This window comes from Rhinatrema bivittatum, chromosome 12, assembly GCF_901001135.1.
Source record: "Rhinatrema bivittatum chromosome 12, aRhiBiv1.1, whole genome shotgun sequence".
Lineage (NCBI taxonomy): Eukaryota > Metazoa > Chordata > Amphibia > Gymnophiona > Rhinatrematidae > Rhinatrema > Rhinatrema bivittatum.
In genome coordinates, this window is record NC_042626.1 from 70815803 (window position 1) to 70831225 (window position 15423).

General features: G+C 44.4%; 1 protein-coding gene across 1 annotated transcript; it reads left to right on the forward strand.

Moving 5' to 3' along the window:
• The first annotated feature begins 284 nt into the window (after positions 1–284).
• LOC115074016 (keratin, type I cytoskeletal 10-like) lies at positions 285–10757 on the forward strand. Its single transcript, XM_029573084.1, has 8 exons — positions 285–813; positions 1268–1350; positions 2174–2330; positions 2959–3120; positions 4643–4768; positions 6822–7039; positions 10072–10124; positions 10435–10757. The coding sequence occupies exons 1-7, from the start codon at positions 352–354 to the stop codon at positions 10118–10120; spliced, it is 1257 nt and encodes a 418-aa protein (XP_029428944.1). The 5' UTR covers positions 285–351; the 3' UTR covers positions 10121–10124; positions 10435–10757.
• The last annotated feature ends 4666 nt before the right edge of the window (positions 10758–15423 follow it).

The window sequence follows — 15423 nt, forward strand, 5'->3', positions numbered from 1 at the left end:
GTTCATAAACTCAGTTTAAAAGGCGAGCAGCATCTGAGTAAATGCTGAATGAATTCTTAGCTCTGCCCCACCCCCTTCCTCTATTTTAAATTGCGCAATTAATACCCAGAGGATAAGCATTTCTGCAACATCAACATGCAAGCATTGCAGAGAACACATAATTTGGGCATGAGAAGCTGGGCTGGTACAAAAAAAATATATTTTTCTACAAGGAGCGGTGGAATTTGAAAATGAAACACCCACTTAATTCTGTATATAAAGGCTCAAAGTTGCATGAACCATTGTATTCCATCTACCAGCGGTTGCACTTCCATTGTTAATAGGGTGGGTGCTCCTCTCTTCCTGAACACCATGGCAGCTATGCGCGCCAGCTTTGCAACCTCAGGGGGCAGCACTGCAGGTATGGGAGGAAGCTATGGAGCGGGTTTTAGTGACTTGTCTATAGGAAGTTATGGTGGTGACTTTGCAGGAGGCCTGGGTGGTGGCAGGTTTGGTGCTAGCAAAGGTGCTGGTTTCAGTTGTGGCTCGGGCGCAGGATTTGGCGGCGGCTTTGATTATGCTGGTACTAGTTTCCGAGGGGGCGGTTTTGGTGGGGATAGCCTTCTGTCTGGTAGTGAGAAGCAAACCATGCAGAATCTCAATGACCGTCTGGCAACCTACATGGACAAGGTGCGTGATTTGGAGGAGGAAAACAGAGCTACAGAGATTAAAATCAAAGACTGGTATGAGAAGCACCGGCCTGGAGGGCCTACTGGGGGACCAGCTCGTGATTACAGCAATTATTACAAAATGATTGAAGACCTGCACAACAAGGTAAAAATCTAAACTGTTTTACAATAGCTCTCTGCATCCAATACTAAGATTTCAACCTGAAAAATGAATTTAAAAACGGTAAACAAATTCACTCAGTGAACTGTCCATCCACTGTGTTTGCAGAAGTTGAATATTTTCCAGTGTTAATGCCATGAGCACTGCATATCTGTTCTTTCTACATCGATATCATTAGCTGTGCTGATAGGGTCAGCTCATTCAGGTCAATAACAACAGAATATTGGCCTTGTTCCCATTGCATGCATGTAAGCTGTTCTTCAGCAAAACTACCAGTCACACCAGTGAAAAGGTTGCAGCCCCTGTGATTTGATAGGTTAAAATTCCAGTTCAGATTACTTCCTGTTCTCCCTTGTATCATTATTTAGCAAAGAGAAAATAAACCAGTGTGGATGTGAGCGTAACGTTGCATCATTCTGTATATCCTCCTGCTCCCTAGATTTTCAGTGCCAAGAAAGACAATGCTAGAATTGTTCTGGATATCGATAATGCCCGGATGGCAGCCGATGACTTCAAGCTGAAGTGAGTACTTGTTAAGGAAAGCAGACACGGGACAATAGTTATTGCGAATACTATACTATTACTGCACTGATTTCAACAAAAGCTAGAAATGGAAAAGGGAAGTTTTTCTGAACAATTCTCAGTATGCTATGTAATAGATGAAGGAGGTGATGATACTAAGAGAATTGCAATATTAGTCATAATAACCCTGGTTTAATGTTTTTTTTAATTTTGTTTCAAAATGATTGTCTTTTTGCTTGGCATAGTGTCAAATGGATGTAAAAAAAAAAAGATACAGGATTTATTCCTTTTGCAATAAATTCCCTATGAATTTTGAAAATACTAACTTGAATTTCTATCTATATTTACAAAGCTATGTCTATTCACATAAACAGCATTTAGTGAGGATGATTCCAAAGAATACCAATGGGAACATTTATTTAGATTGTCTATATTGAGCCTATTTATATGAAAAATATTCTGCTTTGCTTTAAGATTTAGAAACATAGAAATGATGGCAGAAGAAGACCAAAAGGCCCATCCAGTCTGCCCAGCAAGCTATGCACTTTTTTTTTTTCTCATACTTATCTGTTACTCTTGGCTCTTAGTAACCTTTTGGTTCTATTTCCCTTCCACCCCCACCATTAATGCAGAGAGCAGTGATGGAGCTGCATCCAAGTGAATATCTACCATAGTTAGGGGTAGTAACCGCCGCAATAAGCAAGCTACACCCATGCCTTTGTTTACCCAGGCTATGTAACTCAGTCCTTGTTGGTTATTGTCTGTATATTTGAGAATAAACTTGCCTGTATTAATCATCTTTTGTTTTGTTCTCTTTCTTCAGGTATGAGAATGAGCTGGTCCTGCGCCAGAGCGTGGAGGCTGACATCAACGGCATGCGCCGAGTCCTGGATCAGCTGAGCCTCGTCAGGTCTGACATGGAGATGGAGACAGAGACCCTGACGGAGGAGCTAGAAAACCTCAAGAGGAACCATGAAGAGGTAAAGCAGAAAATTCACAGACACCCTCTTCTATGTGCTAAACCCGTAGCACTAGATTTTGCATTGGACTTTCCAGTTAAAGGGCGGAGGTCGCGGTTTTCAAAGTCATTATTGGACTGTCCGTAATATCAAATGCAGGGACTCACTTCAGGGGTTAGTTTCTGTATTCAAAACAAATCTATGACCTTTGGTTAAAAGCTCATACTTGATTTTCATTGTCACAATGAATTAATCCATTAACCCCAGTTTGGGCATAAAAATAGATATGAGATAACCTGCCCTACTGACAAACTTAAATCAGTTACAATTTAACAGCTGAAATGAGAACCGATTTACTGAAGACTGAATCTCATTTTGTGTCAGTGGCAAATACATGATTAGAGCTCTCTGAATGTTGAGTAACTACCAATGGAGAAAATTCCTAAAATGTGTGATGTAATAATCCTAAGGCTAATAATAGGGAATGACAAGGAAGATCGTTTTCAGATATAGGACACGTAGCTGGCACTTGTTAACATGGGTGTACTGCGACCGGCTGGGCTCTTTTTTCAATAGGAGGTTTCTACCAGTCTGCAGTTATGGGAAAGCTTTGTCTTGAATTGTACTGACACGGCTCTTTGCCTTGCAGGAGATGAAATCTCTGAGAGGTACAGCTGTTGGGGATGTCAGCGTAGAAATGGATGCTGCTCCAAGCACTGACCTAACCAAGCTTCTGAATGAGATGAGAGCGAAGTACGAAGACATAGCCGAGCAGAATCGCAGATTGACTGAGGCCCGCTTCATTGAACAGGTACAAAATATTTCTGGCAAGCAGTCTAAAATCATCCTAGGCCTGCATCGTTTTTGACTCAGCAGTGCAATTTCACTCGTAAATCTGCACAGGGAGGTTAATTTTCAAAGGAAATTTTGTAGGTAAAAAGGTGCTTTATCCATGGACGAGGCCCGCCCGATATGCGCATGTATGAAGGTAAGTTTACCCAGATGGAGCAGAGGCGTTCCTGATGGCTGGTTGGGGAGGGGTTTGCATTTGTGCACGTACATTTACCTTTTCCTTACTTGGAAAAAAAATCTGTGCAAAATTAGCAGATGTAATGGTGTGCCGGTGGATTGGGCGGGAGAATTTTCAAAGTGTGCATGTTCACACGGAAACTTGTGCACGTACTTGATATCACATTTAGCCTGGCTCCAGTAAAGCTGCCCCCAAAAGGGTTTGCACTGGGGGTAAAAACCTTTATAGTCTGATTGTTAGCAGAAACCTGGGTGCAAGCACAGCGCAGTGTACACAACTGTAAGCCCTTTGTCAACTAAACGTATTGATTAATGGACTTTTAGTGCTGGTAACAAAGCTTGCTTGCTGTGTTTGTCCACGCAGGCCAAGTACTTAAGGCCTTTTGTTACTTTAGTGAACATTTTTACTTTTTTCTATTAAAATCCCATCTATTTATTTATTTATTTATTTAAAATATCTATTGCCCGCCCCTCCACACAGTTGGGAGCGGGATACAGTAAAACAGACACAATTTCAAAACTGCGGGCCCCTCCACAAAGTTCGGAGTGGGGTACAATAATACAGGCACAATTTTAAAGTTGACCATAGAGGAGTAAAAAGACAATTCAAACAATGCTGCTGCCATGACCCTGAGACTCTGACAGTAGCTTAGCTGAAAACCTCCATCGCAAAAAATAAGACAGTAACCTTTAAACAGCCGCCTGGGTGTACAAGTACACGCGTAGGCAGGCTCGTGTGAACGGATGCGGCCATTTTACAGCGTACGCTCCTATATGCGCGTATGACATCAAATCAGCTGTATGCACATACATGTGCGTGGAAATGCGGGCTTTACCGTGTAAGCGGGGGGATTTTATTCAGCACACAAGCCGACGCAATTACCAGCTTCCCCTGTCTGTTCCAAGTTCGCCCAGGTAAAGGCTCCCAACTTCCTAACCCCTCTAATTAACCTTCCTCCCTTTTCCCCTATTACCCCCAACCCTTCAATCCCTGCTGACTAGCCCTGATGTTTTTATTTTAAAACTTACACGCCATCCATAGCAGAAGTAAAGTTATGCGGTAGGGGACCCCGGCATGTGCTTGTCACCTTCCTGGAAGGCACATGTCCCACCAACCTTTTGGTTTGTGCACGTACTGGGAGATACGAGTGGACTCAGGCACTGCTTAAAATCTGCACAGCCCAAGACGCTCCTATCTCCCAGCTTTGGTCTGTGTAGTGCTCCTAAAATTCACCTTTAAGGGGAGAAAATAATTTTTTTGTTTGTTTTTCAAAGGACTCAATCTGTTTTTGCTGTTCTTTCAGAGCAAAGAGCTGAAAAAGGAGATCTCCACTGGTATAGAAATGGTGCAGACCAGCAAGAGTGAGATCACGGAGCTGAGGCGGGTCGTTCAGAGCCTGGAGATAGAGCTGCAGGCCCAGATGTCTTTGGTAAGCAACATCTTCTGCTGCATTCATTCGTACTGCACCCATCGCCACTGGAAAAGTCTTTCATTGCTGTCAAGAGAACCGTGTAACAGCGCAAGCTGACAAAACCTTACCGATTGCCATAGCAATCTGTAGACAAACAATGGTGCTGCTGGGAGATTTCTGAGGGATCCTCCACAGGAATCTGTGGCTCTTTAGCAGTCTGCATCTTATACTCCTTGTAGTGCATCACTGCATCTTGGGAAAGTACATGGGAAAGACAACTTTATAACAGCTCACATAGAGTTAAAATCTTCAGGTTTGCACAGATTTTAGCCCGAATTTTCAAAGTGGACTTATGTGGATACGTCTGCTTTAAAAATTCATGGGTGCCCCCAGTATGCAAGCCAACCATCTACGCCTTGCAAACTTGCACCTGCTCCCAAAGAGGTGGAATTTTCTGCATGGAGATTTACGTATCCCAACTCTGCTTTCATGCCCCCAAATGCCTCTTCCTACTGCCAGTAAAAGTATGCATGAAGATTTTTACCCACAAACCTGCAAGTTAAATTTCAAGGCATGATTTACATGCATAAAACATGATTTCATGCACAAAAAGTGCTTTGAAAACAAAGCTCTAGATATGCAAACGATATAGCTCCTTCATGCAAACTATAGTTTGAAATGATGCACCAGCCATGACAGGGTGCAGAAGCCATTTGGTACATGATACAAGGTCAAATAAAGGGCAAAGGGAGGATGGTAAAAAGGACAGAAGAAGGCAGCATACAACTTGACTTGGCTTTCTTAAGGTCAGAAAAAAGGATGAAGCAGACAAAAGGATAGTAAGTTTCAGAGTTTCACATCTTTGTCTTCTTTAGTATCAAATTTTTACACTGATTGTTCTGATCTTCACTGTTTTATTGCATGTTCTTTTGTGGTTTTATATTTTAGTTCTTATTTATTTTATTTTTATTAATTTATTTTCTTTTAACCTTTACAATTGATTTTATTGATACATTGTTACTTCTTTCTATTATATTTATGTAAACTGTTATGCTGGTTCCCTCCAAAGGACGGTATATAAAATAAATAAATAATAGAAACATGACAGCAGAAAAAGAACTTACGGTGCATCCAGTCTGCCCATCTGTCCAATTCCCATCACTCCCTCAGAGATCCCCTGCATTTATCCCATGCTTTCTTGAATCCAGTGCCAGTCAGAAAGGATCCAGAGGATGGCAGCCACCCACAGTGGCAACACTATAAAACCTGAAATGTTCTCAGTTGTCAGACCACATATAAATGGCTTACTGTGAAGCAAAGCATTTGGAAGGAGACATTAAGGTAGAAAAATCAAAGGAAAACCAAGAATAAATGCATTTGGCACAATAAAATGTGGGGTTCTCAGACTCAAAAAGGGGTTATTTAGCACAAGTTTGCAACTTCTGAACAGTAGCACCAATCACCAAGGGTTCAATGCTCACAAGTTTCAAACTTCTGCTCACTCACTCCTCACATGCACATCTCTGGGGTTCTCAGAGAACATTTTAAGCAGCTCCGCAAAACCTCCAGCAGCAGCAGCATCTTATTGCTCAGCTGACACCAAACTAAACCCACAGTCACCCTAAGAGCAGCCAAAACCTGCCTTATGGAAATCAGTGTTTACTGTGCATTATAACATTCATTTTGCTATGCAGGCTGTTAAACGGACTTTGCACTCCCTCGCAGCAGTAGCAATCTGAATATACTTCATTTAAGACACAGCTCGCCGCACTGTGATGCCATCCAGTCCTGCTAGCACTGCCGTGCCGTGCCATTCATCAGAGACATGGTATCCCAGCATCAGTTTGTGTCACACTCATGGGAGATTATGTCATGCCATTAGTCAATCCAAGGAATGGGATTTTAGTGCACATTCTTGTGTGCTTTTTTCAAAAAATTTTTATTTTGTTTTTCTTGTGCAGTAAAATGGGAGGCTGTTTTCTTCCCACCAGTCCATACAGCACCCTAATTGTTTCCCTGGTCCTCCTTATTCAGCAGCGTGTGCTTTGCTTTCTTGTTGATTTTTTTCTAGAAAAACTCCCTGGAAAGCACCTTGGCAGAAACAGAAGGTCGTTTCTGCGTGCAGCTTGGGGACCTACAGTCGAGGATCGGCAGCGTGGAAGAGCAGCTGTACCAGGTCAGATCTGACATGGAGCGTCAGAATGCGGATTACCAGATGCTCCTGGACGTCAAAACCCGCTTAGAAAAGGAGATTGGCACCTACCAAAATCTGCTGGAAGAAGAAGGAGGGTAAGAACAGATTCCAAAAACAATTATCAGAAATTTGGAATAGGAAGTGCCTAGAGATCCTTTTTCTAAAGAAGATAATGAGGTGAATACTTTTCAGACTTCCACGGGAAAAGAAGTGTTATATGCGCAGAAATGCCTTTTACAGACTTAGCCACCCGATATGCAGGTCAGCTTATGCAGTAGGCCCTGTTCATGTGGGTTTCCCTGGACTGAGTGGGGGAGTTCCCAGGGGCAGTGCTGGGGAGGGGCTTGGACTTACCTCTATACTCTGGAAAGTTTCCCCAAAATGTTGCTGCAACATCCTAGCAGGTGTAATTATGTCCAGGTAAATTTGTGCTTAGGTACAAGCGTCCGCTTTGGAAACTAGTGTGATTTTGTGTTCATACTTGTTAACCTTTTTACATGTGCCATTACAGAATTACCCCATATGTACTGTTTCTTCTCCAAAGGAACTGCAATTTAATAGGGTCATGCATCAAAGGGTGTTAATACATGCAATAACGCTGTAGCATGAATGCACATTTTCACACTGGAAATAACTACACATTTTTCCCTGGCATTAAGCTGTGCAATAAATTTTTGGAATTGCATTTTGGCCAAGAGAGAGAGAGAGACTACCTACTGTTGCGCTGGAGGTGGACCCTTGGCCTGGTGCAGGATTCCTACGGCCCTCTGATCGGACCCGGAGAGCGCCTGCCACCAGGAGGCGGAGCACATGAGGAGACAGAGACTAGCTGGAGCTTCGCCAATAACAATCCGGGGTTTCCGCAGGTTGAGCCCTTGGGTACCTGGACCGCCTGGACTTAGGTGGGCCTCAGAGGGTCTCCCGGAGATGTGTGCCTACCCAGGGCCGGCGGAACCACTAGGCAAGCTAGGCCTGTGCCTAGGGCACCAAGATTTAGGGGGCACTGCCGCCGCTCGCAGCCACTTCAGGCAGTAGAATTTTGAAAGGGCAAAAAGTGCCACTTCAAAGTTCTGCCCAGCCCCTGCCTCCCCCCCCCCCCACCCCCGTCATGCCACCCTCCCAATGCCTCCCTGGTGGTCCAGCGGAGGGCCCGGGAGTGATCTGCCGCTCCTGGGTCGTCGGCTACCACTAATCAAAATGGCGCTGGTGGCCTTCAGCCCCATACCATGTGACAGGGGCCAACCAATGGCACCGGTAGCCCCTGTCACATGGTAGGGGCTGAAGGCCACCGGCGCCATTTTGATTAGTGGTAGCCGACGACCCAGGAGCGGCAGATCACTCCCGGGCCCTCCGCTGGACCACCAGGGAGGCATTGGGAGGGTGGCATGACGGGGGTGGGGGGGGGGGAGGCAGGGGCTGGGCAGAACTTTGAAGTGGCACTTTTTGCTCTTTCAAAATTCTACTGCCTGAAGTGGCTGTGAGTGGTGGCGGTGCCCCCTAAATCTCGGCGCCCTAGGCCAACCAATGGCACCGGTAGCCCCTGTCACATGGTAGGGGCTGACGGCCACCGGTGCCATTTTGATTAGTGGCAGCTGATGACCCGGGAGCAGCAGATTGCTCCCGGGCTCCCCGCTGGACCAGTTGTTTTGTGAGGGGTTTCTTTTGGGGTGGGGGGAGGTTGGGAGGGTGGGGGAGTGGCGGCATGTGGTCCCTGCCCCTGGAGTCGGGGCTGCAACTGGGGGTGGGGCTGGGGGCAGCGCAAAGCTGAAGGTGCCTAGGGCACCCAATTCTCTTGCACGGCCCTGTGCCCACCCGATTGCCAAGGTGAGGTTCTGGGGACATAGCCTTGCCTTATATACTGGGGCTGAATGATGTCATCGGGATGCGCCTGAGCCGGGTTTCCCGCGCTTGGCACTTTAAAGTCAGTGACGTCGGCCATTCATGCGCCTAGGGGTGGGGCCGAGGAGATGGAATACGCAGAGCCCCTATGGGAGCTCTGCTGAGAGGCCTGTGGTGTGGAGTAGGCCGAGGATGCCTGGGGAGAGCATCGGGGGCTGGCGGATACGGCAAGGCCGAAACTGGTGGAGGGCAGCGCAAGGTGAGTAGGCCCCACTGCGGCACCAATGCCGCAGTGGGGCTCAAAAAAAAAGAAAGTCTCAATAGATGAAATTTTGTACTATGTTCTCTCACCCTAGCTTGATGGTACCCTGTTATAGAGTCTATCAAGCTAGGGTGAGAGAACATATTAGAAATTTCAACTTTGTGAGACTTTCCTCACTCCAAATGACATCAAATCTTCACCAAGGTGTACTGTGCTGTTCGTACATCTAACTCTACATGTGAAACTAGCCTCTAAACTCTAAACCACCACTAACACCTCTCCTATAGAGATAGAAATACTTAACTACTATGAGGGCCTTATAGGTAGTCTCTCTCTCTTTCTCAAGTTGTCCCTTTTTTCATAACTAATGCGTTATTGATGAATCTAGGCCTAAGGAAGGTACCTATGAACAATAGTTGACTGAAGTTGTGTGGGATGAGATGATATAGGCCAACAAGATCCAATTGCAGAGCTGGGACAAGAACACATAAAGGCCGAAGCACAAATAGCAATCATCACATTTGCCAATATTTACAAGTTATTTGCCATTTTTTGTGTCTAATTTTGCATTTGCCATTTGCAAAAATAATGCAAAATTCTAATTGAGCTGAAGAATCATGCAATACAACTCATTAGCAATTTCATAGTAGCAAACTTACAAGTGGAAAATCACACAAAGTGACAATAATCCACAAAATTTAACTGTACCTCTGGAAAGTGTAGTTAAGTTTTTTTGTGATCAAAGCTGCAATTTCATGCAGGATTTATTGCACACAAAATCTCTGTGAAGTCATCAGCATACCAGCCTCATACAGCCTTATTCAGTAAAGATTTTTTTTCCATAGGCCCAGAATGGGAACATTTCTGTTCTGAAAATGGGCATTACAATTTTGACTGGCATAAATGTTCCCAACTCTAACTCCTAGCCCATACCTTTTCTTAGAAAGTGTAGTCTCTTTTTGCTTGATGTTCACAATCAGTAAAATTAATTAATGAGAATGCCATATCAATGTGCTTCCTCTACAGAGGTTCATCTACAATGTACAGGTCATCAACGTACTCAACAGGCTCTTAAAAAGGTAATCTCACACCCTAGAGTGCTACTAGTACAGTAGAGGGACGTTCATCATCAAGCACAACGCCACATTGTCTTACGTGATGACAGTGCTCTATGTGGTATTAATTTTCACATGATAATGCAGTAACACAGCTAATAGTTTCCTTCATTACTGTATATGAAGCTGTGCGTTCCTGAAATCTATACAGGAAAGGCTTTTAGCTCAGTATGGCAGCTTCGTGATAATAAAGCGATAATAAGTACTAAAAATAGGTAAAATCCAAGAGTCGCCAATTGAAATACTCAAAAATCAAGGATATTTTTTTTTTTAGTTCTTATTTACGGACTCTGTCAAAACCAGAAAGATGATGACAGCAGCTGAAGAGGCGCTTGATGCTAAAGTTGTCTCTTCCAAGGTCAAAGAGGTTAACAAGAAAGCAGCAAGCTCTTCCTTTCTAGCAGACACCGGCTTCACTATGAATGAGGAATTCTTCTAGAAGACAGCCCTTTTTGTTTTCCCAGAAACTGAGCAGTCGTCTGGACACTTCTCACTGTTCTCACTTTCACTTCACTGAACAAGTTTCTTATCACAAGGCATACAGCATCGCTTGTTTCTCCTCGCAACTCATTAAAGTTTCCTTCTGATGCAGCAGAATACGTTTCATAGTTTTCATCATAGTGACATTGTGTATTTATTTATTCACATCGTGCATGGGAGAATGAAATGGCACTTGGGATCTTAGAAACTGCTCTGTTAATACACATCTTGAAGAGGAGACCTCTTGCAGGCTCATAAACAATAATATCACCAACTAATTCTTATGCTGGTCCAATAAAAGGTATCATGGCTTGCAAAGAATGTGGTCAATTAATGTATGATGACCCCTAGCAGAGCATAGCCTACCAATCTCAGGGTCCCTTTTACCCAATTGCAAAAGAGATAGCTGTGCCAGGTTCCTGCTATGCAGGGGGCCCATTGCATGAGCCCTGTAAGTCTATTGACCAGTGTCCCAAATCTCAGACAGCAGACACCTGCCCTCTGTTTCAGTACCTCCCCTTCTAGAAAGTGTACAGGGAACAGAAGGAAATGGGTAAATATGAGGATGACAGAGCATAAAGCCCATCTGAGAAGAACAACTTTACTCCCTCGTCCAGCCCCTCCCCTCCTGTCATTCAGGGACAGGAGGGGAGGGATGAGCCTGGAAAAGACACAACACAAAGCATAGCAAAGAATTGCCACTTTACTGTCTAATCCAGCCCCAGGAACCGGAGGGGAGGAGTGAGCCTGGAAAAGACAGAACACAAAGCATAGCAAAGAATTGCCACTTTACTGTCTAATCCAGCCCCAGGAACCAGAGGGGAGGAGTGAGCCTGGAAAAGACAGAACACAAAGCACATCAAAGATCCACTTTTCTCCCTAATCCAGCCCCTCCCCTCCATCATTCAGGGATAGGAGGGGAAAGGTGAGCCTGAAGCAGACACTGCAGGGCAAAGAATAATTAGTCTGCCCCCTAATTCAGCCCCTTTTCTCCTCTTGTTCACTACCAACCACCTCCCCCTCCACATCCCCTGTCTGCAGGGAACAGATGCATACATGGTTGGTGATGCTGGAAAGGACAGCAGAGCAAATAATAATTGAATTTTGGTCTGCATATTTCTCATTTGTGTTCACTTCTTCTGTATTTGATGAGGGTCTGTGTTCTGTGCATGACAAAATTGAGATATTCTACTAGCAGGTAGTTTCTGTGTCACTGTTTCATCTGCCGTGCAGCCTCACCATGCCCTGCTTTTATCTGCAATGATGTCTCCCATCAGCAGAGGTCTCCAGTGAGCTCTGCTCCAAGCTTTCTGAGCCACCTCTTCACTGGCCACATGACTCAGCAGTTCCTGAACTACTTAGGCCAGACTTGCCAGTACCTTGATGCCTCTTCATGGAGTCACCCTTGGCTCTCTAACCTGGCAACGTTTACCTTGTCCCATGCCTTGCGGCCTCCAGGTCTGCTCTTACCTTGCATGTTGCTCTGCGGCCTATCTAGGCTTCTCCTTGCCTTGTGGCCTCCAGGCCTTCTCTTACCTTGTACCTTGCTCTGCAGCCAACTCAGGCCTTCCCTTGCCTTGTGGCCAATCCATGTTTCTCCTTGCCTAGTGGCCAATGGGCCTCAGTGTTCTCTATTCTGTGTTGCCTTTGTCTAGTCCTTGTCTGCCTTGTCTGGTCTTATCATGCCCTGCATAGTTCAGTTCCTACTACCTATTCCCTGCCTTGCCATTGCCTTGCTTGCCCTAGTCTGTATCCAGCCCCAGTCCTTGTTCAGTATCTCACTACTCTCCTGTTCCCGTATCCAGTCCTCAGATCCAGTCTCGTCCAGCCAGGGCTGGTGCTAGGTTTTTTGCTGCCCTGTGCGAAAAATTCCTGTGTTGCCCCCTCCCCGATTCATTCAGTGCCTGTCCCGGGCCCATCAAATAAAGCCCAGCTCCATCCTGCAATCTTTATTTTTAAAAACTGACAAGACCCTTATGCCCAGATCCCATGGATAAGGAAGTGTATTAGGTGTCCTAGGCAAACAGTCTTGCACACATGCTCCCTCCCCCCCCCCCCCCCACACACACACATACACACTCCCACACCCTTTACAAACACACACAATTAAATTATGCATTTATAACAAATTTTACATTAAAAAGAACATTCAAAAGTAAAGTCTTCTGAGGCAATAATACTTACAACATGCATAGTATATTTACATGCACTCCTGTGGTGCCGACCAGAAAACTCTACAAAAAGACCCTTGGAGCTCCTATGGAATTAGACTTTTTGCAATACATGCTGGATGTGGGCTTGGCCCTCAGAAAGCCATGATTAAACGGAATTACCATTACAATACTGTAATCCTCACATACAAAAACAACCTTAACAACCTTATCTATGAAAAGGCAACACTGCACATATTACACCAGGCCCTAGAACACCAATAAAAACTCTTATTAGGAAACCAGGCTGCTATCTAGCCCTACACCGAACTTACATGCCAGCAAAATACCTCACCTCAGTCACAACTGCAGAATATAAGAACATAAGATATGCCATACTGGGTCAGACCAAGGGTCCATCAAATCCAGTATCCTGTTTCCAATAGGGGAAAATCCAAGGCACAAGTACCTGGCAAGTACCCAAACATTAGGTAAAACTCGAGATACTATTGCTTATTAATTAATAGCAGTTTATGGATTTTTCCTCAAGGAACTTATCCAAACCTTTTTTAAACCCAATTACACTAACTGCTGTAACCACATCCTCTAGCAATTAATTCCAGAGCTCAACTATGCGCTGAATGAAAATAACTATGCGCTGAATGAAAATAATTTTCTTAGATTTGTTTTAAATGAACTACTTGCTAACTTCATGGAGTGCCCCCTAGTCCTATTATCACACAGAGAGACCCTGACCAAATACAGAATAAAGAGATCAGAAAGTATAAACTGAAACGTGCTGAGAAGCAATGAACTGCAACCCACAACAAGCCAGCCTCTACATGCAAAGCAACAATAGAAAAATAGAAACATGAAATAATAAAATCAAGAAATATAAAACAATAATCATAATAGTAAAGTCATATTCATAAAAAGAATATTTCAAACTAGTTAATGAATACAATATCGAAAATTTCCCAAACACCAAAAATTTTTTTAAAAATCTGATGAATAAAAAAATTAAATTAAAAAATGTTCTATTTCCCCCTAAAAAATATTTAAAAAGAGTAGAATCATCAAATTATACCCAATAATTTAAACTAATAAGGATTTAAAAATCTGCTCTCCATACTTGGGATCTGATTTGCAGTCACCCTGAGATTGTCGTGGTTTGGGGGAGGTAGGGCCGCACAAATTTTATCTTCTCTCTCACACACATGCACAATAACACATTCATTCTCGCACATACTCCCTCTCTCTGAAATACACAGGATGTCATGATTCTCTCTCACCCTCATAGATACATTATGTTTGTGTGTGTGCCTGTGTCAGCCTACATGGGTGACAGGGCCAATCTTTTGCTCTCTCACACACATTTTGGACCTCTTCATCTGCCACGGGCTCCAGGGAACCACAGGCTTCTTCTTCTGCCGCTGGCTTGGAGGCAGTGACTTGGCAGCACTGCAGGAGATCACTTTTGCTGGCAGGGAATAGGAACTCCGTCAGCATGTTACTTTATGCCACTGAGGGACCTTCCTGTACCTGATCTTTCTGCTTGGGGGGGGAAGGAGTGGAAGTTGTGCGTGCACTCATGGGCCTCTCCTGTCTTTCTTCGGCTGCTGGCTGGTTAGGCTCCGCTGCCGGCCTGCCACCTCCCTGGTTGTGCCGCTCCATACAAATGCACACCAGGTCGCTCCGAGCCTGTGTCCAGCCTGACAAGCCCTGGACTAGACCAGCTTCCAGCTGTTTCCAGCTATGATGTTCTGCCATGAGAGAGAGAGAGAGAGAGAGAGAGAGAGAGAGAGAGAGAGAGAGAGAGAGAGAGAGAGAGAGAGAGAGAGAGAGAGAGAGAGAGAGAGAGAGAGAGAGAGAGAGAGAGAGAGAGAGAGAGAGAGAGACTAGCCATAATGTCCTCTCCCTAGATAGGTATTTATATCCCTATGGGAGGCCCACCTAGTAACTCGAGGTGAGGTTTAGGTATTAGTGTAGGGGGTTAGGGGCCACTTTGACATTCAAAGTGAGAAAGACGAACAGAACAGTAGTCTCTTGTGAAGATTTGATGATCTTCAGAGTGAGGAAACTCACTCAAAGATGAGATTTGTGCAATGTTCTCTCGACTTAGCTTGATGGAATCTCTACCTGGGTAACATCAAGCTAGGTCGAGAGAACATTGCACAAATCTCATCTCTGAGTGGGTTTCCTCACTCCGAAGCTCATCAAATCTTCACAAGAGAGCACTGTTCTGTTCATCAAAGTGGCCTCTAACCCCCAACACTAATACCTAAACCTCACTTCGAGTTACTAGGTGGGCCTCCCATAGGGATATAAATACCTGTCTAGGGAGAGGGCATTATGGCTAGGCTAGGCTCTCTCTCTCTTTCTCTCTCTCTCTCTCTCTCTCCCCTAAAACTAGGCCTCTGAGGAGACATCAGCATTAAACCCATGTAATAGGACATTGTAAACCCACCCCTAACTCCCCCTCTTTTTCGGATTTGCATCACACCATACGATATGGTGCTATCGCATGCACATTTTGATAAATGAGGGGGTTAGTTTACTAAATGTTGTAAATATATGATATGAAATCAGTATAGAGAAACAATATCATAAAGAATATCAATACAAGCACACAT